At 37.0% G+C, this 27,653-nt stretch overlaps 1 protein-coding gene across 2 annotated transcripts in view; it reads right to left on the reverse strand.

Annotated features, from left to right (window-relative positions):
• Positions 1-27,653, reverse strand: part of LOC123238813 (dipeptidyl peptidase 1-like) — a 46,141-nt gene that overhangs the window by 14,426 nt on the left and 4,062 nt on the right. The window contains exons 3-4 of one of the 2 annotated variants that reach the window (XM_044666032.1): positions 25,125-25,208; positions 23,178-23,753 (exon numbers count right to left, since the gene is read on the reverse strand). In XM_044666032.1, the coding sequence (XP_044521967.1) occupies positions 25,137-25,208 (72 nt within the window). In that variant the 3' untranslated portion in view covers positions 23,178-23,753; positions 25,125-25,136. Of the gene's footprint in view, positions 1-8,919; positions 9,087-23,177; positions 23,754-25,124; positions 25,209-27,653 lie in introns of those variants that run through there. The other variant, XM_044666031.1, reaches the window with a different exon arrangement.

The raw sequence follows: 27,653 nt of genomic DNA on the forward strand, positions 1-27,653 counted from the left end.
TCTTTCCAGTTCACATGGAATTCCTCCAGTTTATTATTCCTTTGAGCACAATAGTATTCCATCACCAGCATATACTACAATTTGTTAAGCCATTCCCCAATTGAAGGGCATACCCTCATTTTCCAGTTTTTTACCACCACAAAAAGTGCAGCTATAAATATTTTTGTACAAGTCTTTTTATCTATGATCTTTGTACAAACCCAGTAATGCTATGGTACTGATCCCAAAGCCAGGTACATCAAAAACAGAGAAAGAAAACTACAGACCAATCTACAGACCAATGCAAAAATCTTAAACGGAATACTAGCAAAAATACTCCAAGTGATCACGAGGGTTAGTCATTATGATCAGGTGGGATTTATACCAGGAATGCAAGGATGGTTCAACATAAATAAAACCATTCACATAATTGACCATATCAACAAGCAAACCAACAAAAACCACATGATTATCTCAATAGATGCTGAAAAAGCCTTTGACAAAATACAACATCCATTCCTATTGAAAACACTAGAAAGTATAGGAATATAAGGACCTTTCCTAAAAATAATAAACAGTATATATCTATGTTATGTTGATCTTAACAGAGATATTTGGGAAGCTGAAGAGATGGCCAGAAACCAGAAACCTGCAGGACTCACTCCTCCCACACACACAGGCTTGAGTAAGTAGGGAGAGTTAAGTACTCCTTTACTCTCACCCCTCCCACCAAGCAGTTAGAATCAGTTGAAAATGGAGGATGAACAGATACACTGGTTAGGGTGAGCAAGGCTAATCCCCTCAGGATGTTCACTTTATCAACTTATTTCCCCACAGGTTTGACTAGGGAAGATAGGAGAAGCTTGATGTCTAGTAGCTATCAGGGACAGAGCTAGTACTGACTTCTTGGGCTGGCAACTGAAAGGAACCAAATTTGGAAACGGCTGTGAGTATTCCCAAATATTAGCCAGGCACAGCTACTTTCAAATATGAAGTTTTACTAATAAAACAAGGAAGGGAAAAGGGAGGTTTGCCAAGAATTAGGATAAAATCTGGGAAGCCCTGAACTGTTAGGTAGAAACAGCCCCTCCTCCTTCAGGAGGGAGTGGCAGACTTTATAACTAGCTTGCCCTCAAAGCCTATAAATATCACTTCTAATATCTAAATAACTAAATGATAACTATAATGCTAATACAGGAAAGGTCTAATTCAGATAAGCAGGCAAACTTCTGAGAAGAACCAAAATGGCTTTTGCCACCATGGCCACCAAAGCAATCCAAAACTGGGCTCAGCAAACAGAGTGACCTGCTCACTTCAACTCCCAGGAATCAACTCCCCTAACTGCTTTAAACTGTCCCTTCACCCAGAGTTCTTCTGGGGGATCCCCTGGAATTCTGTGTGAGCCTTGACCCTGTATCTTGCAGGAATTCCACCCTGCCATTTTCATGTTACAATCTAAAACCATCAACAAGCATTATATGCAATAGGGATATATTAGAAGCCTTCCCAATAACATCATGCATGAAACAAGGATGCCCACTATCACCTCTATTATTTAACATTGTACTAGAAACACTAGCAGTAGCAAATAGAGAAGAAAAAGAAATTGAAGGTATTAAGTAGGCAATGAGGAGACTAAGCTAAAACTCTTTGCAGATGATATGATGGTCTACTTAAAAAAATCCTAGAGAATCAACTAAAAAGCTAGTGGAAATAATCAACAACTCTAACAAAGTTGTAGGATGCAAAATAAATGCACATAAATCATCAGCATTTCTATATATTTCTAACACATCACAGCATTAAGAGGTAGAAAGAGAAACACCATTTAAAATCACCCTAGACAATATAAAATACTTAGGAATCTATCTATGTAAACAAACACATGAATAAATACTTGTTGAAGAGTATATGGCACTGAAAATCTACAAAATAAACAATATTTGTATTACATTTTTAAAGTTTGCAAAGCATTTTACAATTTGTTTCCTACCACAACCCTGAGGGTAGGTGATATTATCCTCAATTTATAGAGGAGGAAACTGAGGCATACAGATAAAAGTTACCTGTCCAGGGACGGGACACACAGTAGAGTGTTTGAGACTGGATTTGAACTTCCTTTAAAGCACAAAAGAATTCTCTTTGACTTAAAACCAACAAAAAAGACTATGTTTACAAAGAAGATTAAATGGGGTAGGGAGTGGTCATCATCAAAGAACTCCTCAAACTGAAGGAGCTCACCCTAGGTATTAAACATAGAATTTAATTCCAAAATTAAATTCACAAGATTTTTCATGATACACATGTCATATGTCTTGTAGCTTGCCTATATTTTTACAAATCCAAATGGTGTTACTTTAAATTCTTTTTTCACTATTTTAACATTGTGCACATGTGACCAAAGACCCTTATATCACAAATTTATCTTCTGCATTGTGTATAGGAAAACCCACAGAATGTGGAGTCAGAAGGCCTGAGTTTATTTCTTAGTTCACTAAAAATTCCCTGACTGAGCAGTTACCATGTGCAAAGAGCATGGTTCTAGGTCCTTGAGATACAATGAGAAAATCAAAATGATTCTCTTTCCAAAAAAATGTACATTCTACTACACAAAGAGACTGATCAATAGATAATAACCCTAGGACCACTTACTTCATAGAACCTCACTTTTCTCTTCCAATACATGGGAATAATTTAAACAAAAACCAATTAAAAAAACCTATTCTCAAAGGGTTGTTGGGAAGAATGCATTATGTAAACTGCAAAAAAAAAAAAAACAAAAAAAACAAAGGACCCAGATATGCAAACATGAACAATCTTTTCTTCTCTATAGGCAGCCATTGTAAGAATAAGGGATAAGAAAAAACGCAAAGGTTGTCTCTAAGAGGGGGAGAAGAGAATTTAGCCATTAACCCTGGGAAAATATTCTATAATGGGGAGCTCTGCAGAATGAGGTTTTGGGAGTTTACTGTGAAAAACTGTCACTCCTGCTTTGCCTTCTCTCTGAGCTGGAAAGGAGAACAGCTATTCCATCAACTCCTGGAACTAACTAGTTTTGTGGAAAGACTAGGAGGTTCTTGAGTCTGGAGGTATACCTGGGAGGAGATCTCTGTTTCCCTGAAGTGCTGTGAACAATCTGGTTGTTTTTCTATAGTCTCAAGGGTTGTTATGCTTCACTGGCCCTGGGAGGTCCCTAGTTGGGTTTCCTCATCACCAACCCATCTAGGCCCTTTCCAATCAATATGTCTCCTTTGGAAGGTATATTTCTTTTTCACTCACCTCCTCCCACAACCCTTAACACCCACAAATATCTAGGAAGTGGATAAATTCATCCCACTGGAGATACCAATCTTGGAGTTGGATGATCTGACTCATACTCATTACCTGTGGGACTCTGGGCAAACTAATTATGCTCTCTAGGACTAGGTTTCCTTTATAGTAAAAATAGAATATTTTTACATTCACAACATTACAGATGAACATCTTTTGGTTTACCTGCTTTGTAAATATGGGCTATCTTTTTTTTTTAATCTTTGGTTTGCTCTAAGCAGTAAACCTTGCATCTCAATGGTAGATGCCAAATAAACAAACCTTAAACCTTTGTAGACATGCAAATGCCAAGAATTGGGAGCTATTATTGTCATCATCATTATCATTATAATTATTATTTTAATAAAGGATTTTTTTAGGACAGGGAAGTGAGAAGTCAGCAAAATTTTAGCTCAGTATCAATCTTATGACATCAGTGCCTCTTAAGTTAATCTTATATAAATAACTGCATCTATTTTAAATAATCTCTTTCACCACACCCAGAACAGGAACTACTCTTAAGAGTGTAGAATTTGAGGCAAATGACTTTAATAAACTACTGGTTACATCTTGAACCAGTATTTTTCTTCACTACCAAGAAAGGAAACAACATAGCTTTACGTAAGCACTTTGCTACAGAGATAACACTAGCAAATGTAATTTGCTTAAACTGAGAATATGTAATAGCTATTAGATTTCTAAATCAGAGAGATTGTTCCAGGAGCCAGAAGTGCAGGTTATTGTTTTTAGGGGGATGAGGAGGTAGAGGGAGGGGAATGTAGAATCGAAGGTCACTTAATGGAGAGGAATGTATGAAAGAACTTGAAGCAAAATCAGTTTTCATCAATAAAAAAAACATCTTTAGCTAGCAAGTAATTTGGATTTAAAAAACTTAGTTGGATGTTTTTCAATTTAAATATATTTTTTCCATCAAAAGTAACAATAAATATTTCAGACTAATCCAAAGAAGCCTATTTCACCCATTATGTGATCAGAATATTATACGTGTGCAAGGAAAAATAATTAATATTTTTTATATCACAACAAAAATTCAAATTCACAGAATACAATAAGAGAGAATTAGGGAGTTATATGAAATGATTCAGAATGAATTAAGTAGAGCCAATAGAACAATAGATACAATGACTACAGCAATGTCAATAGAAACAATGATCAGAAGATAATAAAAAACTTATGCTGCAAAACAACAAAAAATAAAAGCATGGATCAAAAAAAAAGATATAAGAAGTCATCTTCCCATATTCCTTCCCAGAGGAGAGGATACATAGAAATAGTACATTTCATATGCTGTCAAATTTTTAAAAACACCTTATTTAGGTTTACTGAATTTTTCCCTCCTTTTTCTTTTTTGTTCAAAGAATTTCTTCGTCATAGTAGGTAACTTTCCGGGAGGAAGAAGAGGGAAAGGCTCAAGACAATTTAAAAAATATATAAAGAAAATTTATTTTAAAAAATAACTGACATAATAACTTAGAATTATGGGACCTCAGAGTTGGAAGGGGCTTTGTGATCATGCTTCTCTGCATTCAATTCCTCTACTTTAGCAGGAGTATCCAAAGCCCAAGTGACTTGTTCCATAAATAGTAAATGGCAAGATCAAGATTAGAAGTTAGGTGTTTTGACTCCCAGACCACTAATTACTTCCACTAAACTATACATATATATATATATATAATATATATAATATATAATATAATAGTATACTAAAATATACTATACTAAACTATAGTATACTTTATAGAAATATAACATTTTGAATGAGACAAGATCCAATAAGAGTTTTATTTCATCTGAATATGAATGCTTGAAGAAAAAGCACATTTTCTGAGGGGAAGATAAAGAAAGGAAACAGAAAATTTTGTAATGATTCTAAAGTCTTAGAAGAAACGTCTAGGCAACTACGTGGCAGATAGATAAAATGTTAAAGTTGGAGTTAGGAAGGCTTGAATTAAAATCCTTCCTCACAGTCTAGTTGTGTGACCCTAGGCAAGTCACTTAACATTCCTCTTTCTCAGTTTACTCCTCCATATACAGTGTATAATGATAGCACCTGACTTGTAGAATTATAGTGAGGATTAACATAGGTGGAGTGATTTTCAAAGCTTAAAAGCCCTATCTAAGTATTAGCTATTATTTTTTAACATTTTAAAGAGTAATGATGACATTGTCATTCTTTATTTTGAAGGTGATACATTTTCCTAAGGAGCTTTGAGTTCAAAGAGAAAGGGGAAGGAAAAAGAGAATTAAAGTGGTCCCACTATAAACACACACACACATACACACACACACACACACACACAAATATATATGAGAGAGAGAGAAAGAGAAATGGAGGAGGGAAGAAAATAGACTACTAATCCTGCCTGTTGTACTGATCATTTGTATGCGTCAGAGGTTTTTACAAATTGTGTTTCATAACCTAGGGAGTGTCTAGGAGCAGTTTCTATGCAACTAGGATGAAATCATGTTCCCACAGAGGACCTGATCTCAGCAGGTTTGCCAGGAGATGACTGTTCCCATTCATAACTAAACAGAAATTTTCTCCTGACAACTTATCCATTCTCTGCTTGAAGAGGTCCAGGGATGAGGACCTCACTTCATTCTGAGGCTTCCCACTCCAATTTTAAATAATTGGAGCTGTTGGGAAAGTGGTTTTGTTTGTTTGTTTGTTTCCCCCAGCCTTGGTTTAACCTAAATGTGCTTCTGTGAAAATCTTTTCCATGGCTCTAGAGGCAGCAAGGTGGCTCAGTAAATAAGAGTGCTAGAGTTGGAGTCAGAAGTTCTGAGTTCAAAGCCACTTTGGTCACTAACTAGCTGTGGGATCCTGGGCACATGGGATAACCTCTCCTACTCTCAGTTTTCTTGAGAGTAAGATGGGGACAATTATGGCATCTACCTCAAAGATCTCAAATGAGATAACAAACCTTAAAGGGCCAGAGAAACAACGACTATAATTATTATTGTTCCTCCCAGTTCTGCCCTTAGAGTCAAACATTCACATGCTTGAAGACAACCTCATCCCTCTTCAGCCTTCTCTTCTTCAGGCCAAATGCCCTGACTTGGTTCAAGAGCTCCTTCTAGAGCATGGCCTCAAATCTCCCTATCATCCTTTCTTCCTTCCTTTAGGTTTACTCCAGCTTGTCAAAGTCCTTTCTAAAAATGTAGTGCCCAGAAATGAACACAATACCCCTGCTGTGTCCAGATTAGGATGGCAATGAGCTTGCACCTCCCTCATTCCAGACTGTATATTTCTGTCATAATGACCAAGACACTAAGACTCCAGTCACGCAGAAAGGGCATCCTTTTCTGGAAGTGTTACAAAGCTAGCACTCACCAGTGAAGGTGCCCTGAGAGCAGCTTTTCAAGAACAAAACGGAGAGGCTATGTGATGTAGTGGGCAAAGCACTGGATCATGGTTCAAATCCACATCTGACACCTGCTAGCTGTGTGATCCTGAGGTAAACACAACTTCTCTGATCTCAGTTTCCCCAAATGGAAAGGGAATTTTGAGAGGGCAGCAAATGTGTCACTATACTTAGCACAGTACCTAGCATATGATAAGTACTTAAATGCTTATTGATGGATGCACTGGTTATGGACCTGTAAAATGCCAGTGTTAGATCATTAAATAAATTTAATTAATTAATTCAATTAATGTCTTTTCCAACTCTCATCCTATCATCCTGTGAGCTTAGGAACACTGACCCAGGATCTCTCTTATTAGACTGACAGTGTTATAGTAAATGCTGTCCCAGCTTTGGAGACTGAATGTTAAAGTCTTTATCCTTTGGAGGTATTACTGAAGAATGACATGCTGCCAGCTTAGGAGCAATAGTACATTCTGGAGTACTGGGCTGGGGCAAGAAGCTCAGTGATGCCATTATTTACATTGGAACTAGAGAAATAATCCAAAAAGAAAATATGCTTTAGCTCCACAGAAGCCAAGAAAGGAAGAGTAGGAAAGTGTGGGGATGAAATGTCAGAAGCATTCATTTTCTCACATTCATCTTAAGTTCCATTACAAAGTAACAACATATCCAAAGGCTCAACAACACTATGAAGGCTAATGAGCTGATTGAAGATTTTAATGTATAAAATGAGGTTTACAACATTTCTTTCCTTTTTCATGAGGGAAGACCACAATTGACTTCCTTAATATGGTACTGGCTGGGAGTTGGGGACATGGTGAAGGAGGGGAATGTAGCATATCCGAATGAAACTACATTTGGAGTCTGAGTTTCTCTGTTCAAACCCCACTTTTTCTACTTAACCATCTATGTGATCTGTGGCAAATCACTTACTGACATGAGGCCTCACTTGACTCATCATAAAATGAAGGGGTTGTTTTAAAGTGACTTTTAAAGTCTTTTCAAGATCTAACATGGCAACAGTAGAAAGATCACTGTGTTTTAGTCTCAAATGACTGGAGTTCTAACTCCAGTTCTTTCACTTATTACACACACACACACACACACACACACACACACACACACACACACACACACACACACACATATATATATATAAAACCTTTGTCAAATGACCTCACCTCCTCACCTCTTTGGGCTTCAATTCCCTAACTTGTAAAATAAGGAGTTGGCCTAGTAGATTCCTAAAGAGTTTTCTTGCTTCAAGCCTAAGGCTTTAAGGAACCATGATTTGGGGCTTAGATTCATGGGAAAGTCTTGAATCCTATGCTAAGGAACTTGGGCTTAACTTGGTAAGCAACTGAAAGTTTTTGAACAAATGAATAATATGATCCAAGATGTAGAAAATTACTTTGGAAGCAAAGTAAAAGCTAGATCTCACTGGAGGGATCAACTAAAAGAAAGAAAAAAAATATTAGAAGACCACTAAAATATTCCAGGTGAGAAGTAATGGAGTCCTAAAATGAAGTGGCAACAATGGGAATAAAAAGGAAAGGGCAAATGTGAGATTTTATACAGTTATTAACGGGTCTGAATTTATTAGATGTGGTGAAGTAAAGACAAGGAGGACTCCAAGATGATTCTGAGATGTTGAGTCTGATATGATAATAACTGTAGCATATGTAGGAAATGTGATCCAGCGTACAGTTTTAAATGCAGGTCTGGAATAAAAGGTTGTTTGGGGAGAAAAATAGATGTGAGCATAACCAAATGGAAGCAAAAAGTGGATGTTACAAGAGAGAATAAGATAATTAAAGAGAAAAAATGTAGAGTAGGGATTTTTAACCTGCTTAGTGTCACGGATCCCTTTGACAGCCTGGTGAAGCCTATGAACCCCTTCTCAGAATTCTGTTCTTAAATGCATGAAATAAAATGGAAAAGATTACCAAGGGAATCAATTCTACTGAAAATCAATTATTTCCCCTTTCAGATTCTTTTCATCTATTCCATCTATTCTTTCTATTTTGTACAGAAGTTATTTACATGTTGCCTTCCCTTGGGAGGGCATATGTGTGTGTGTGTGTGTGTGTGTGTGTGTGTGTGTGTGTGTGTGTGTGTACACAAAGGCACAAAATAATACTTTGATTTAGAAATATGATGATTAATTTGAAAACTGTTGCTTTCAAGTAAAATGGGCAATTAGTTTTTAAAACAAACTCAATCTCCAGCCAGGCGAACTCACCTTTTCTTGTATTGCCCAGAGGGTAGCTCACTCATTCGTATATTTTCAGCAGAACTTACAACCTTCTTTGCAGTGAAACATGCCCAATTCTTGCCCAGAATGTCATGTACCCATCCAGGAAATGTCTCATGACAATAACTTGTCACATTGCCATGTTCATTCTTATACTGCAAAGAAAGAAAAGCAAAGATTTAGTCATTTTCCTGCCCAACTCTTGTGTGTTTCCCTGCTGAGGTGAGGTATTTGCTTAGATTTTTTTAAAGCCCTTTTTCCTTCCATCTTAGAGTCAATAAATACTAGGTATTGGTTCCAAAGCAAAAGAGTGACAAGGAATAGGCAATGGGGGTTAAGTGACTTGTCTAGGGTCACACAGCTAGAAAATGTCAGAAGCAATATTGGAACCCAAGACCTTCCAAATCTAGGCCTGGCTCTCCATCCATTGAGCCATCTAGCTGCCCCCTACTTGCTTCGACTTTTACCTGCTTCTGCAATCCTAAATAATAACACATTTATATAGGGCTTGAAGGCTTAAAAAATACTCTCCATAATGATCCTCTGAGATAAGGTAACAAACCTATTATTGTCCACATTTTATAGATAAAGAAATAAAGACTCAAAGAGTTTAAGGGACTGGCCCAAGGTCGCACTATCACTTAAATATCAAACTGAAAATTAAATTCCTCTCCTACCTCCAAGTCCTGTGCTCTTTATACCTCACCCCAAAAAAGGCTGCACAGATAGGTGTTCTTAAGAGTAGTTGTGCTTGGACAGAGAAGAAGGAAGGATTGGAGGAAGAAGGGGAGGAGAGGAGAGGAGAATGAGAGAGACAGAGACAAAGAGATGAATCTGGAAAAGTGAAATGGAAAAAAGTGGTAATGTGTCCCTCACCAAGAGTTCTTTCCTTTTTGTAGATTCAGATATTTGTGTTTCTTATCTCAGCTCTACCACTGGCTAGTCATGGAGTCACAGGAAAGTCACTTGCTACCTTTTGACATAGATATTCCCCTACTTGGCATCTACCTCAAGGAGGCCATTGATGAGAAGTCTCTGTAGACATCAAAGTACTAATAATAGCATTTTTTGTGACAATAAAAAATTGAAAACAAATAGCTGCCCAATGACTGAAGAAAGGCCAAACAAATATGGTATATGAATGTAGTCGAATTTGTGGTGCTGTAAGAAATGATTTTAAGAATTGCAGAAGCATGGAAACTTCCATGAACTGATGAAGAAAACAGAGCCAAGGACTCAATATACCCAATAATTAGAACACTGGAAATGGAAACAATCAAATAAGAGTGGAAAGTCAATGTGATAGAATTACAAACAACAAGCATAGCACTAAGGAACAGATATAAAAAGACATCTCTCATTCCTTTGCAGAGCTGGGAGGAACATAGATTGGAAAAAGTGAATGTTTAGACTTTTTGTTTTTTTTAAATGTATTGATTTGACAATAAGCATTATTAAATGCTTACTGTGTGCAGACACTGGGTTAAAATATAAAGATACAAAGAAAAGTTTGTCCCTGTCTTTTAGGAGCTCATCATCTAATAGGTAGTTAATATTTACATATTGCTTTAAAATTTGAAAAACATTTTATCACTATTATTTCATTTGATCCTCAAAACAACCCTGGAAGGTAAATGTTATGATTACGGCCACTATACAAATGAGGAAATTGAAGCTGACAGAAGTTATTTGACTGGTCCAGAATCACACAGCTAGTAAGTGACTGAGACAGCATTTGAACTCAGATCTTTTGGAATCCCAGTTCAAAATTCTGTCCACTGAGCCACCTAACTGACTCTACTATTGGTTTTCCTATTTTCCCCCCGTCTTCTTGTGCTGGACTAAAGGAGCAAAATGAGGGAATAGTTTCAGACATGACCACTGTGATTTGTTTTTCTTGACTCTCAACTTAAATGAAACGCAAGAGAGCTCTATTACAGGGCAGAGAGTTATGTGGGAAGTGATGGAGTTGTAAAACAATCAACAAAACATTTAAAAATATATTTATTATTTTGAGCCTATTTCTTTATCAATAAAATGAGGTGGGGAGCTACGTATCCTATACATGGGAAAGAAGCACTTCACAAACTTCAAAGTGTTATATTAATGTGGATTATTATTATTATTATTATGCCACTATAGCACTCATTTGTGAGGTAGCTTCAGACAGTGGGAAAAATACTGGCTTTGCCGACTTTAATGCAAAGAGACCTAATTTTACACATTACCTACAAGAAACCTTGGATTATTTTCATTTGATCCAGAAAACATAATATTTGTACACATTCTCTCTCTTGCACATTAGACTGGGAATTCCTTGAGCTCAGGGACTGTTTTGTCTTTGTATTCCTAGCACTGAGCACAGCACCTGGTACATAACAGGCACATAATATTTATTAACTGACTGACTATTGCCAAAAACTTCCTAGCTGTGTGACTCAGTTTCCTCATCCCATATCTGTTGACAGAGTTAAAGAAAGGCATTATAAAGTCAAGTAACATTTCACACATCAATTCAACATTAAGTTTAATATCTATTTTGGAAACCGATGGTCTTTGTTTTCTCTTTGGACACTTGTTGGCCTCAACTTGACCAGCAATTAGCAAAGAAGGATGGAACGCTTTATTTGGGGGTGAGAGAGGTTCACATAGAATAGTACCACTTAAGTGTTCCAGTCTATGCTCCTCATCATTCTAAGTCTCTACCTTGGACCTATGTTGTGAAAACTAGATTGAAAAATCATGGAAAAGGCTAAAACAAAGGTTATCAAAGTTGAAATTTTGGAACTCCCCACCAAGATGACTAGATAGCCCTCGAGGGAAAGTTTGACTCTCTTGTTTAGAGCCTAATGAATAGTCTTGGTTTTCAGCCCACAGACTATAGAATTTACGATGTTTTCTAATGAATTATGAGTCATCTAGAAAATATTGCTGAGGTCACACTGAAATACTCTTTCAATGCTTCAAAAGACTAGTGATGATGAGTGGGGGAAGGGTGACTCCCTCCATTTTGTTGTTCAGTCATTTCAGTTGTGTCTGATTTTTTATGACCCCATTTGAGGTTTTCTCTCAGAGATACTATAATAGATTGCCATTTACTTTTCAAGCTCATTTACAAATAAAGAAACTCTCTCCATAGATGCCGCCAACCCTATTTTCTGTACCCACCAAGGTCCAAGACATAGATGATCTACATCAGATTTCAGATGAAAATTAAATGCCAGGTCATCTTTGAAACATTTCAAGGCTGGTAAAATACTCCCGAGTTTATGCTCCATTTAAGAAGTGGTGGTGGTGAGGGGTGGTTAATAGAAGATACACATTACCCTATGTTGTCATAGCAGTTTTCAGTGGTGTAGTTACATTGTACATTTATACTATAAAGTATCTTCATATCAGAACATGATCTCATGCAGGGATCCTTAACCTAGGATCCATGAAGTATATTTTTATGAAATTGGTTTCCTAGTGTCATCCTACATACTTTATTTATGCATTTGAAAATATTGTTTTGAGAAGTAATCAGGAGACTTCACCAGAACGAATATCTGGTCTAACTGATTAGAGAAATGAAAATTAAAACAACTCTGGGAAACCACCTTATACCTTATCAGAATAGCTAATATGACCAAAAAGGAAAATGATAAATGTAGGGAAAATGGGAAAATTGGGACACTTCATCAATTGGGAAATGGCTGAATAAATTGTGGTATATGTTGGTGATAGAATATTATTGTGCTGAAAGGAATAAAAGAAATGGAAGAAATTCATGTGAACTAGAGCAACGTCCAGGAATTGATTCAGAGTGGAAGGAGCACAACCAGGAGAATGTTGAACACAGAAACTAATATATTTTGGCACAATCAAACATAATAAGACTTTTCTACTAGCAGCAGTGCAATGATCCCAGAACAATCCAGAAGAACTTGGGAGAAAAAATGTTATCCACATCCAGAGAAAGAACTGTGGGAGCAGAAATGCATTAGAAAAATATATGATCAAACACATAGTGTGATAGGGATGCGATTAGGATTTTGATGTTAAAAGATCACTCTACTGCAAATACAAGTAACATAGAAATAGGTTTCGAATAATGATACATGTAAAACCCAATGGAACTTTTTGTCAGCTTTGGGAGGGGGGGAGGAAAGAGCAGGGGTGGAGGGATTATGAATCATGTAACCATGGAAAAATATTCCAAAAATTTAAAAAAAAATTGGAACACTAATACACTGCTGGTAAAGCTGTGAATTGATATAAACACTCTAAAGAGCAATATAGAACTCACTCCCAAAGGGCATATGCATATCTCTGACCCAGCAGTACCATTACTGTATTTGTATCCCCAAAAGATCAGCAATAAGGGGAAAAAAGCTCTTTTGTAGTGGTGAAGAACTGGAAACTGAGGAAGCATCAATCAGTTGGAGAATAACTGAAAAAACTGTGGTATGTGCTTATAAGGGAATACTGTTGTTTCATAAGCAATGCCAGAATGAGTTTAGAAAGACTTATATGAACTGATACAAACTAAAGGGAGAAGAATCAGGAAAATGTTATATACAGTAACAGAAATATTGTATAAAGACCAACTGTGAAGGCCTAAACTATTATCATCAAATCAAGTTTCCAAGATATTCACAAAGGATATATGATGAAAAATGCTATCCACAGCCAAAGAAGGAACTGTTTGACTCTGATTACAAATCAAAACATGCCATCTTCCACTTTATTTCCTTTGAGCTTTTTTTTATTAAATATGTGATATGTATCTTCTGTCACAGAATGAGCATTATAAAAATACATACAGCATGAAAGCAGTAGGAGGAAAAAGAGGAGGAGGAAGAGAAGGAAGAGGAGAATGAGGAGGAGAAGAAGAATAAGGAGAAAAAGAAGAAAAATAGTGTATGTGAAAGAGACCTGTGCATTTGACCTAATCATAGGTTCAATATTAATCATCCATGTTACATGATTTAATCCTCAATTAATATCCCACTCCAATAGGATCCATCATTGTGTGGACCTTAAAGGTTGTACCAGTGGAATGTAAATTCTGGCAGATTCAAAAACAGTGGAAAATATTCAAATACAATTTTATGAATAGACTTAAAAAAAACAGCCCTGGTCTAGGGGTAAAGTGGAATTGGATGACAGGAGACCTAGGTTTCTAATTCCAGATAAAATTCCAATAGCCTGTCTAACACAAGAATAGGGATAGAGCCTGAACTTGGGATTTCACTGATGTAGGGAACTCCCAGGTGAGGAAACTCCCTCTACCAATGAAGGTCATCTCCTTCTCTACAATTTATAGTCTTAAGAGTTGTTCAGAGCAAAGGTGTTAAACATGTGGCCCATAACACTCCCACCTGTCTGAAACCAGATCAAAATGTAATTGGGAAATATTAAAAAAAATAAATACAATGCAATACAAGAGAAGGGAAGGAGACTAGGCATTTATATTGTACCTACTCTGTGCCAGGCACTGTTCTAAGTATTTTTTACGAAATTATTTCATTTGATCCTCAAAACTACCCTGATAGGTAGGTACTATTATTATCACCCTAATTTTACAGATGAAGAAACTGAGGCAAAGAGATTAAATGATTCTTGGGATCACACAGATAGTGTCTGAGGATGGATTTGTGCTGAGGTCTTCTTGTTGCCAAGCCTGTTGCTCTATTCACTGTGCCTGTGAATAACTTTCCAAAAATGAGTTTAGTCCTTAATCAAAGAAATCACCTAAGGATTGAAAAGGAAGGAATGTTAGGAATCACCTAGTCCAGTGCTCCTAGTAGAGCCCAGAGGTTATGTGACTACTCTTAGACCCACCCAGGACCCACAACAAGTAAGCAGCATAGTTGAGTCTAGAAGCTAGATCAAAACCCTCCTCCATCTATGTATTGCTTTCTGACACAGCTCCCTACACCCACTTTACAGAACTTATAAAAGAGGGATCTTAAGGATAAGTGAACTGGCGTTTTTAAAGGAAAGGTTTTCTTCCTATCTGAGTGATCCAGTCAGCTTGTAATCTAGGAATAATTGAAATGCATGAAGTAAATCCTCCCTCAGGATCAGTAAAGCCAGTCCAGGACCAGATTTTTTCTTCTTCTAAGCATATTCTAAAGGTGTCTATCATTTGGGCTTCTAAAGGGCTAATTTTGTGCCTCATTAAAAGAATTGTTTTTAAATTGTGCTTTATAAGATCAGTGCCCAACTGTTTCTGAATGGGATAAAATGCAGGATCATTTTGATGCGTGGACAAACTAAAGGCTTTTGTAGCTTGGAATAGCCTCCATCCCCTATAGTAATTGAAGTTTATAACAGAATTAACCTAAATTTTCCCAGTTGTGATACATTTACTGCCCAATTTCAGAGGCAGCATGAAGATCCTTCAGTCTGGCAGAGGGAAATGGAGTTTTCTCAACTTTTGCTACTCTAAAGTTTCAAGGTTTAGAAATCAACCTATTGTCTAGAATTGGTAGGTAGAAAATGATTTAGTGAGAATAACCTAGTCTATTTGGGTTGAGTGATTAGTTGAAAATGAAAATGTCTGAAAAAGTCCTGTTTGGCTACTTGACAAAGCAGAATAGAGAGAGACAATGAAAGACAGTACATAAAGGGTTAGCCTTTGGAATCAAGAAGATATGGTTCAAATCTGCCTGACAAACGTTACTTCTGTAACCATGACCAAGTCACTCAGCCTAACTCTAAGTTGTAGGTCAAATGTGGATATGCACTAGTCAAGCAAGTAATTTGTTTTTTTGCAATTTTGTTTGCATAGGGTAATTGAAACAAAATTGCACAAAAACAAAAAGTATGGTAGAGAAAGGAGAGACAGTAAAAACAAAAATACTTCAAAAAAGATTTCAAGGGGGCAGCTGGGTAGCTCAGTGGATTGAGAGTCAGGCCTAGAGATGGGAGGTCCTAGGTTCAAATCCAGCCTCATACACTTCCCAGCTGTGTGACCCTGGGCAAGTCACTTGACCCCCATTGCCCACCCTTACCAATCTTCCACCTATGAGACAATACACCGAAGTATAAGGGTTAAAAAAAAAAGAAAAAAGAAAAAAAAAAGATTTCAAACTGAAAGGCATCTGTCTTGTCTACACTCTTCATTTAAGAGGTCAAGAAAATGAGAACCAGAGAGGAAAAACAATTTGCCCAGGGTCACAAAGTAAATAGCAGAACAGGGATCCACTGGGGCATCTACTTTAATTTCATAGGAATTTGATGAATAGGCATTTACTGTAAAATGTGATATCTGTACAACTGGACATTGCTTTCTAACTAAGAAATTTGTCCTATGACACTGAAATGATTAACAGAGCATGCATTTAAGCAAACCAGAAGAGTTTACCAACCATAGGGTAGAGCCTAAAGCCTTTATTTCTTTCCCCAAATGACTTATCTTTTACTCTCCAATTCTAGAAAAGGTCAAGTTATAGAGTGGAAAGGATTTACACATTTGGAGTCATTATGGTCTCAGTTCAAATTTCTGCTCCACCATTTACTAGCTAGATAGGTGATCTATATCAGTTATTTATGGTCTTTGATTTTTCTCATCTATAAAATGGGAATAATGACAATGGTTTCATCAGGTTGATGTAAGGCTCAAGTGAAATAATGCCCTTAAGATACTTTCTAAACCATAACACCCAACAAAAATTCAAGGACTTAATAACATGTTAGATAAATGTAAGTTCTAATTATTATGGAAGCCAAATGGAATATTATTTGTTTTTTAAATCAAATATAACAATACATTATTAAATATCTATTATTGTGCAAGTCAGTCTATTAGGCCCCAGGTATACACAGATGAAGAGAAAAATTTTCCCTTAAGGACTTTCTTTTTTATTGAGGAAAAACAACCTGTAAACAAATGCAAACAGGAACATTTGAGGAGGTAAGATGACATTAATATCAAGAGAGATCAGGAGAAGCTTATTATGATTAAAATTCTCTGGAGACTGTATATTAATTTATAATTACTTATTAGCAAAGGCTATAGAGAGAGAATCACATAATCACCTGACTGGCCAAATTAATCTGTTTGCTAGACTGTCTCCATTCGCCAGCAAGAATTTCCAGCCCCTGTGCAGCAAGATCCAAACACAAGTCATCTAGACTACCCTGCCCATCTAGGTCTCTCTGGTTTGAAAGACTTAACCTCAGTCTGGATCTAAGGGTAGTCTTAAGCCACCATGAGCCATATGGAACTAAAGCCAGTCCCCCTCTACCCCTCAACAAAAATAAACAAATAAATAAATAAACAAAGCACCTCCAAGTGGCTAGGGAACCATGAGGTGCCCAGTCAAAGGACGGGGCTAAAACTGATCAAAATGAGATTTCAAATGGAATAAGGGGTATACTTTTTATTAAATTCACACAAGCTTACCTATGATACATGAATTGAGCCTTACATAGACACTAGGATGCAAAGAGGAGGAGGTTAAGGAGAAAATCCATTACTGGGAATGAGGAAATGGAATGAGTGTGGTAACATCTAAACAATGAAGATAAAGTGGTCCTTTCCTATTTTATTATTCCTCTCCATTCAGTTCAGTTCACATTCTCCTTTAGCAACTCCCAGAAATAATCAATTCCAATTTAATCATGTGGCAGAAGACCCCAAAATCCAAGGAGGTGATGTGACTTGCAGATAGTTAGTTCTTTGCATGGCTGGATTTAGAATCAAGTCATCAACTATTCGATACATTTGGCAAATCTAATTTGTTTCAACTGCCTCCCCTAAACAGGGCTTCTTTTCTTGCAGCAATTCCAAAAGAAATCACTCCTCTCCTCCCTAAAAAGAATTAAGACCCTTATTCTCCAATATGCCTTCCTCAACATCTCTGCTCCTTCTTCTAGCAGATTTGCTATGTGACTGTAGGCAGGTACAGAATGTCAGAAGTTGGCTCGAATAGCTTCCCAGCCTTCTTTTTTCCATATGTAGCCCTTGGTGTGAGATATGGTCACTAATCTCCCTCTGGGCTGAATTGTTTTCCTATTAGCAAACCTGGAGTTCCCAGAGATGGACTATTGCAAGTGGCTATGACTCAAAACCTTTCATGGTGCTAATGGTTACCTTTTTAAGGATGGAGGATAGATTTTTAACTACTCACCAATGTAGGTGAGTGAAATTCCATTGGTGGGCTTCCCCCACTACACAAAATCAATCACCATGAAATCATTAGTTCTTAAAAACAAAATATGTATTTAATAATGAACGAAAAAGATACAATAATTATAACAGCACTGTTACCCAACATAAGACAAATGAAAGGATAAACAATACATCACAGTTTAGACATAAACCTGGGTCGCATTGTCCCACCAACGTACAGTGTCTATAACAGAGTGGGCACAAATAGAAACCTAGCATGAAGGAGGAAACCCTCCCCCCACCCCCATAGCCGATGCACATTTTCCCTGTTTTTAACATGTGTCAGCGATCAAGACTTATTTCCAAATTGTTGATAGTTGCATTGTTGTGGTAGTTTCGGGTCTACATCCCCAATCATGTCCTCCTCAACTCATGTGTTCAAGCAGTTGCTTTTCTTTTGTGTTTCCTCTCCTGTAGTTCTTCCTCTGAATGTGGGTAGCGTTCTTTTCCATAAGATCCTCAGAATTATTATGGATCATTGCATTGCTGCTAGTACAGAAGTCCATTACATTCTATTTTACCACAGTGTATTAGTCTCTGTGTACAATGTTCTTTTGGCTCAGCTCCTTTCACTCTGCATCAATTCCTGGAGGTCTTTCCAGTTCACATGGAATTCCTCCAGTTTATTATTCCTTTTAGCACAATAATATTCCATCACCAGCATATACTACAGTTTGTTCAGCCATTCCCCAGTAGAAGGGTATATACCCTTGTTTTCCAGTTTTTTGCCACCACAAAAATTGCGGCTATAAATATTTTTGTACCAGTCTGTTTATCTATGATCTCTTTGGGGTACAGACCCAACAATGGTATGGCTGGATCAAAGGGCAAGCAGTCTTTTATAGCCCTCTGAGTGTAGTTCTAAATTTCCATCCAGAATGGTTGGATCAGTTCACAACTTCACCAGCAATGCATTAATATCCCAATTTGGCCACATCCCCTCCAACATTCATTACTCTCCCCTTCTTTCATTTTAGCCAATCTGCTAGGTGCGAGGTAATACCTTAGCACTGTTTTGATTTGCATTTCTCTAATTATTAGAGATTTAGAGCACTTTCTCATATGCTTATTGATAGTTTTGATTTCTTTATCTGGAAATTACCTATTCATGTCCCTTGCCCATTTATCAATTGGAGAATAGTTTGATTTTTTTATACACTTGATTTAACTCCTTGTATATTTGAGTAATTAGACCTCTGTCAGAGTTTTTTGTTAAAAAGATTTTTTTCCCAATTTGTTGTTTCCCTTCTGATTTTGGTTGCATTGTTTTGGTTTGTACAAAAGCTTTTTAATTTAGAATAATAAATCATCCCATTCACATTCAGAGGTATAATTATCAGTTGTGTATTCCCCAACATTTTGGTATCGTCTCTTAGTTCTATCCCTTCTTCTTAGGCTATTCCCTTTTAAACCGGTGATTTATTTTAAACCAGTAACCCTTGTCCCCTCCCTTGATTTACTACCCTTTCTACCTCCTCCCTTGTTATTCCCCTCTTTTTATTTTTAAGGACTAATGAATTCCTTCTCCCTTCTCCTCCCCTCCCTTTTTTACTTCCCCACTCCTCTGCTCCCCTTGGTTTATCCCTTCTGACTTTCTCAGTAGGGTTAGATAGAGTTCTATATCTCAATGGATATAGCTACTTTTCCCTCTCAGGGTTAATTCGACTGAGAGTAAGGTTTAAATATTATCTCTTAATGTTCTCTTCTTCTCCTTCTTATAATAGTATTAATCCCCTCCCCTTCCCATATCCTCTTTGTGTGTAAGAGAATATCCTATTTTTTTTATTCATTCAAGTTTCTCTTGGTATCTTCTACTATTCACTCCCTTCTTTCCCACCCACCCCCTTATCATCTTAGACCATTTAGTACTTTAACCTCTCCCTGTGGATAATTCTTCTAATTACTATAATAGTGGATACTATAATAGTGAATGGAGTTCACTACTGAGAATTACACATAACATTTCTCCATATAGGAATACAAATAATTAGATGTTATTGGAGCCCTTAAAGAGGCAAATTTAAAAATAAGAATTTTCTTTCTTTCCCCTCTGTTTCCCATTTACCTTTTCGTGTTTCTCTTGGTTCTAGTGTTTGGATATCAAACTTTCCATTTAGTCCTGGTCTTTTCTGTGCATATACTTGGACATCTTCTATCTTGTTCAATGCCCATACTTTCCCCTGGAAGTATATAGTTAGTTTGGATGGGTGGGTGATCCTTGGTTAAAGACCCAGTTCTCTTGCCTTTCTGAATATCATATTCCAAGTCTTGCAGTCTTGTAGTGTGGAGGCTGCCAGATCCTGTGTGATCCTAATTGGCGCTCCTTGATATCTGAATTGTCTGTCTCTGGCTTCTTTAAAAAAATTTTTTTTACTTGGAAGCTCTTGAATTTGGCTATTATATTCCTGGGGATTATCTTTTCAGTGTTTAGTGTAGAGGGTGATCTATGGATCCTTTCAATATCTATATTACCCTCTTGTTGTAGAACTTCAGGGCAATTTTGCTGAATAATTTCCTTTAGTATGGAGTCCAAATTTCTATTAATTTCTTCTTTTTCAGGAATACCTATGACTCTCAAATTATCTCTTCTAGACCTGTTTTCTTGATCTATCAATTTCTCATTGAGATATTTTATGTTTCCTTCTATTTTATCAGTCTTTTGGCTTTGCTTCATTTGTTCTTGTTGTCTTGAGAGATCATTGGCTTCTACTTGCCCAATTCTTGTCTTTAGAGACTGGTTTTCTGCTATATTCTTTTGATTTTCCTTTTCAATTTGGTCTATCCTGTTTTCCAGCTGTTTGATTTTGGTCTCCAATTTGCTTATTAATTCTTTTGATTTGGGGGCATCTTTTTCTAACTGGCCAATTCTAGTCTTTAGAGACTGGTTTTCAGCTATAATCTTTTGGTTTTCCTTTTGAATCTGGTCTGTTTGGTTCTTCAAGGCTTCCAGCTGGTCATTTCTGGTCTTCAATTTGCTTATCAATTCATTTGATTTCTGAGCCTCACTTTCTAATTGCGAAATTCTGCCTTTTAAACTGTTATTTTCTTGCCAGTTCTCTACCATCTTTCTCATAATCTCAGATTTGAACTCAATAGCTTGTGAGTAGTTTTCATTTTTTCGGGAAGGTTTGGACATGATTGCTTGTTTGTTCTCTTCTGCTGTTTACTCTGTTATCTGGGTTTTTTCTGTGTAAAAGTTGTCCAGGGTTAAAGGTTTCTTCTTGATCTTTCTCTTCTGGGGTTCCTGAGTCTGGCTTGCCATTTTTAGCCTAGCGCCCTCTCAGCTTTATCCTCACGCCCAGGGTCTGTCAGCGCTCTTTGGGCTCCTAAGGTTTCAGGTCTGGTTGTTCTCAGGGTCAAGCCTCCTGGTGATCCACTTGCTTGTTCCTCTGCCCGAAGCTCCTGTCATAGTCTCAGGGAGCTGCTTCCACAGTTGTGCACCCCTCTGCATTGGGTCCCCACCCACAGTCTGCACCTGCTCTCAGAATCAGATTCTGCAGCTGCGACCACATCTGTGCTCAGGGTCTGTGTTCAAAGTCTGTGTGTTCTTTAACCTCTTGGGGTCTTAAGTCTTGCTGCTGTCAGGAACAGGTCCTGGTGACCCTAGGTAGCTGTCAAGGACTTAATGGATGCCTCAAACTTGCTCTAACTCTTTTGTGCTGGCTTTGGCACTGTAGGTGGTGTGGGGTGGGGGAGCAGGTTGCTGAGCTCCCGTTTTAGTGAGAGCTGTTTCACCCCTTATAGCATGGAAATGCCCCGGTCCCACGTACTTACAATGCTGCGCCCTGTTGTGGGGTCCCTTCATTCATCTGGATTTGTTTTTATGTCCTCTTGAGGAGTCCTATATGTTTTGGTTACTAGAGGTTAAGCAGCTGCTTTTTATTCTGCTGCCATCTTAACCCAGAACTTGATGAGTCTTAATAATTCCAGGTCTATAACTATTTATTCACTGTGCCACATAGCTGTCGGTAAAGAAACATTAATCTTCATTTAGCTCAGTCACCAAAGTTTGTGCTTCACAATTATGTTTTAACCATTCACGATATAAAAATAATTTTAAGCCAAAATGCTAAGGGACCATAATGCCCTGTGGCCTTAATCATCTCTCTGCCCTCACATCTCCTATCTTTTCCCAACTCCTTCTTCTATACAAACCAGAGAAAGAAGAAGGGAGCAGCTGGGTACTTTGAGAGGTTTTACCTCTCTTAAACCTAGATTTGGGGCATCTATTGGCTCAGTGGATTGAAATCCAGGCCTAGAGATGTTATATCCAGGGTTCAAATCTGGCCTCAGATACTTCCTAGCTAGTCTGACCCTATGCTAGTCATTTAATCCCCATTCCTTAGTCTTTACTGCTCTTCTGTCTTGGAACCAATATATTGCTTTGATTCTAAGATAGAAGATGATTGTTTAAAAAAAAAAAAACAAAACAGATGTCACTAAAGAGAAGAGTCCAGCATTCTTCTAAGAAGGTTCTCATTTATTTCTTCAGCCAATCTATAAGATGCTTTTCTTTCAATATTCAATCTTCCAAATACAGCAACTGAACTCTTCTTATCAGTTCACTATTTCTGCTAGAGCTTTCTCACTTAGTTCCTACTAATGCTTTAAAGGCCTCAGTTATCTTCTCTCCTTCTGGATTCCTCACCACTCAAATCTGAGCCTCCTGGTGGTCAATGACTCAGCTATCCCTTATGAGATAGAACTCATGAAATCCAACTTTCTGTCAGTAATGAAGCCATTAGTCTTCTTTTAACCCAGTCTCCACATAGCTTTTGATTTACAATTATGTTTTAACCTCTCAAGTTATAGAAATAATTATATGCCAAAAAGCTGAGGGACTAAAATGTCCCGAGGCTTTAATCATTTCTCTGCTCTCAGTTGTCTAATAGGTTCTTGTCATTGTCTGTACCCACATTTTAACAGAAAAAACTCTTTCTTCACAAAAGAAGTTTATCAGTATAACATGCACAAATGTATCCACCCCCTTCACTTTTCAGGACTGTGCACATATACAAGAATTAATATTTTACATCTTTTCTTAGTTGATTTAATCCTTTTTCTTGACAGGATAGCTCATTTTTAGCCTCAAAAGTTTAATGACTTCTTTTTGGCAACTGAATTGCTCACATATACAGACAGTAGAAGCTTGCACATGACAGATTCTATAGCAGTTAGGGAAAGGAACTAGATAAAACTCAAATGAAGTAAAGCCACTAAACTTCCATCTGGAAATAAGACTAAATAACAGAAAATTCCATAGCCTAGAATAGACTAGAGAAATTATTTAAACTAGAAAAAAAAGTTCAATATTTTTCACCTCATTTCCTTTTATTAGAACTTTAAGTAATGAAACAAGAGGTGACTCAGTAGAATCTCACTCTTCAAACTCTAGCTGCAGAGCAGGAAGCCATCCCTCATGTTCAAAGAAACTAGTAGCTTGGTTCCTGCTGCATTCCACATTGCTGAAGAGATGGATGAGGGACCACGATTCCTTTCCCCAAAACTTGTGAGTACAAATTGTTCTCTGCTGTGTGGCCTCAGCTGCTTAGCAGGAGATTTTTGACTCTTGACCTCAGTATTCCCAGTTTGCCTCTGCTTAAAAGGTGTCACCCCAATTTTGATGGCTCCGTGTCAGAATGGTTTTTCTATTTAATAACTATAAAACAATAAAAACTAGGGTTACTTAGGGCAAACATGGATTAGGCATTTCCTTAATTAGTATGTGTGTTAATGTGTGCCCAACCCAGTGATCTTCATGCTTAACTAGTAAAAATACTAGTGAAGAGATCAATGCATTTTTCATTGCATGATGTGACATTCCACCCAAATGATGGGTTAGCAACACTGAGCATGCAGTATTTCCTATGTAGTAGCACATGCATATGCACAAGCTGATTAGGGGGTGTGATGTTAATCTAACCTAATGCTGAATGTTCCTGAAAAACAGCAAAGAAGTTACAGTTTGAACACTATTTCCCAGTTTAATAGACAATCCCTACCCTATGAGCTTAGAGCTTCCTAGTTTGGGACTCCCAGGCACTGGGACGTTTCTTCCCTTCCAGCAAGCCCAGGGTTTTTCTCTGCTGTATGAGAGAAGTTTCCCTGGTGGGTAGAAACTAATTGGTCATTGCTGAAGGCCTGGGCAGGGAAGGGAGACTAATGGGAGGCATTAGCCTTCCTCAGAATTCCTTTTCCACTATCCACTCCTCATATTAATGAATGCTACATGAGAAATGAGAGGAAAGTGTTGGGAGAGTGATTATTTACAGATGCATGGCTGGGTAAGAAGGAGGAGGATCTGTTTTCTTCTTCTTTCTCCTCTTCTTTTTCTGATTACTTGGCTCACTCTACTGTTTCAGACTTGTTTCATATATAACCAATCCTTAAGAAAAGTTAAGGAATCACTGATTTAGATCTAAAATCATTCTCAGAAACTATCTAATTTGGCCAAGATTTACACAGTTTGTTAAGTGGAAGTTCTTAAGACTTGATTCTGGTGGGAAATTTTATCATGAAAATATTCTCTCTTCATACCCTTCCCCAGTTTTTTATAAGATAGGCCAAAGTCTCAGAGATGTGTAACATGACTGAGGACAGGGGGTTGAGATCTGTAGAAAGGTAAGGAAATACAGTATCTAGCTACAATTCTATGATGGTTGACTTGGCAATTCTACAATGTCTCAAAGGCTCTCTATTAAAGCATCCTGGTGCCTTTCCAGAGGACTGGGCCCGTCTTCCCTCTTGCCTTAAGATCTTGCCATATATTCATTTAATATAAGAATCATACTTAAATAATTAAATTATTGAATACCTTTGTACACATATGCAATTGCATGTCCTAGGCTGCTTAGAACTTGCTAATGGCTTAGAAGAATAGCTATAAGCAACTGACTGATAGAGAAGAAAAAATCAAGAAGGCAGCAAAAGCTCTTAAGCCATTCTCCCACTGCCTTTGAGGATTAAGATGCAAAAGGTGCAATCATTATATTATTTGGTAAGAAAGGTAAAATGTGTCAATAGTGCTCACCCAGGTTGTTCCTCAGATGTTCAAATCATACTTCCCCACAGTCCCCACGTGCAAGAAATACTGACTCATAAAATCAGTCAAATCCTAAGAAAATTTTACAATTCAGGTTAAGAAAAGCATGACTTAAGCAGGGTAAGGCATTACGAAATTGTCATTTAGGCAAATAATTATAGGCAAATTTGGGCATTTTTTGGTATCTGAACTATGCCGAGCATGTCTTTACAAGTCTAAAATTACAAAATAGAACTAGCATCAACTACAGGTTGTGTTATGTTAAAAGTTTGCTTACTCTGGAATTATTCCTCTTTACAAAATGGTAGGATTTAAAAGGATGAATTGTTATCCCTTTCCGCTGAGCCAGGAAAGCCAGAAAACTTATACTTGGGACTCAGGTAAATGTATAACCAAAAAATACATGAGACTGATATCTTTTGTGCTGATATTAGATAAAATATAACATAATGTGTAACTTTAAAAGTGTAGGATTTCAAAGAGAAATGAGCTCCAGAGTGGTATTTGTAACCCATTCCACTAAGAGTAGCAATATAAACATAAAGTCACATCCCAAAAGAAGATCCAAAGTAGTGCATTTAAAAAGTCTCACCTCAAATAATGTCTCAATTAGAAAAGAACAATATTTGGCAAAGGATGACCAAAAAATATTTTACATATAGTGGCTTCTCTTTCTATTCTCATCTCCAGCTGGCACATTTCTCAAAATGAAAATGGTGAATTCCTTCTTTTCTAACATTGTGTTTCTGAGTTCTTTCCCTTCACCCTTACCATTAAGAGGAAGTGACATTAACAAAAGCAAAAGAGGGGAAAGGAATTTTCTAGATTTCAATAATTTAGAAAAGCATAAACTAGTCTTGGACTTGGCTTATTTTCTATGACTTCTTCCTCTACAAACCCTTGGGGGATTCTGGTAATAGCTATATGCAAACTCAATACATTTCAGAGAAAAAAAATACAATGTTGTCTGCTTATTAGCAGAACACACTCTTTTAAGGGAATACACTTGGTTTCTAAAAAAGCAAATACCATAAAAATCACTTCTTACCTCAAAATCATTTATAATTAAATTGTTGCACAAGATTAAGAAATAAACTCCATCTCTGTCTTTCTTCCTCAACAAAGCATAACTGGATGGGTGGGCAGAGACTATAGGCTGGCCTACAAGCATGCCTCTAGGCTTGATCTTGATTTGCTATGAGACTATCTAAGTCAACTCCTTCATTTTATCTATGAAGTAATGGAGACCTAGAGAGATAAAGTGATGTGCCCAAAGTGACATAGATTCTCAATGGAGAATCTGCTCAGAACCATTTTTCCTAAGCCAAGGCTCTTTTTTTCTGCATGATGAAATCACACTAAGGAAAGGAAAAACAAATTTTGCTTTACTTTCTCAGAGATAAAACTAATGTTAGGTTAGTGAGGAAGGGCAAGGGTATATTCTTATACATATAGGTCCCCATTAGTATGAATAAGGAATCCAAAGAGGTCACTCGTATTGAAATTCATACTATTCATTATAATTATGTAAAATATGGTCATTGATAACAGCCCAAAGGAATTATGTAGGGTAAATCTAAATAATACAACTATACTGTGAGATTTCTTATTGGCTATCCTATGCATGAAAAAGATAATTTTCAGATAAGACCAGGATAAACCTTAAGGAGGTTCTTAAACCTTTATTATTGAGGTACACTGAGGAAAAGATCCTTTTTTGAGTTCCCAAATAATTTTCCAATTCAGAATCATTCCAAAAGGAAAAAAAAACACCTTTCTCCACAGACAGAGCTAATATTAAGAAGTTGTATATAGGATCATTTTTAATTTCTCATTTTATTCTAGGTATTTAAGTAAGTTTTTCTGGTTTACTGCTGTGACTATTAAAAAAACTCTCACTAATACAAATCAATTATTTGGATAATGCCTCTTTTAACTATGAAGTGGGTCAGAATATTACAAAGGGAGATGATTGTTCAATGGCTATCTTATAGCTAAATTCTTTCCATATTATTACTGATGCAACATAATTAAGAGACTATGAATCTCTTTTTCATGATGATTACTTAGAGCTTTGCCACATCATAAATTTAAATTCTTATAATAGATTATTCATTTTTGCAAAAACAAAAACAAAACTCTTTTTTAATATCTGTGAAATGTGATCTGATCGAATGGTTTTTAATCAAGAATTTGCACACCCTCCAAAGACCATAGTATGATAGAAAGAACAGAACACTGAACTTGGGAATATGGGGCATGAAGTTAGTCACTTTTTTCTGGTGTGGCCTTGACTTATTTAAGCATTCTGGGCCTTAGTTCTCTTATCTATAAAACAAAGGCATGGGTTTCAATGAGATCTATGATCTCCTGATCATATGCTATTGAGCAAGCCGATTACCACATGTGAAAGTAGGCCTTTAAAAAGCATCAGAGTAAATCGCTGGGAAACAAGAGCTGAACATAAAGAAAGCATTACTTTTGAGTGAAAATGAGGAGAGAGATGGAAGTCAATCA

This window comes from Gracilinanus agilis, chromosome 3 (assembly GCF_016433145.1).
Source record: "Gracilinanus agilis isolate LMUSP501 chromosome 3, AgileGrace, whole genome shotgun sequence".
In the NCBI taxonomy this organism is placed as follows: domain Eukaryota; kingdom Metazoa; phylum Chordata; class Mammalia; order Didelphimorphia; family Didelphidae; genus Gracilinanus; species Gracilinanus agilis.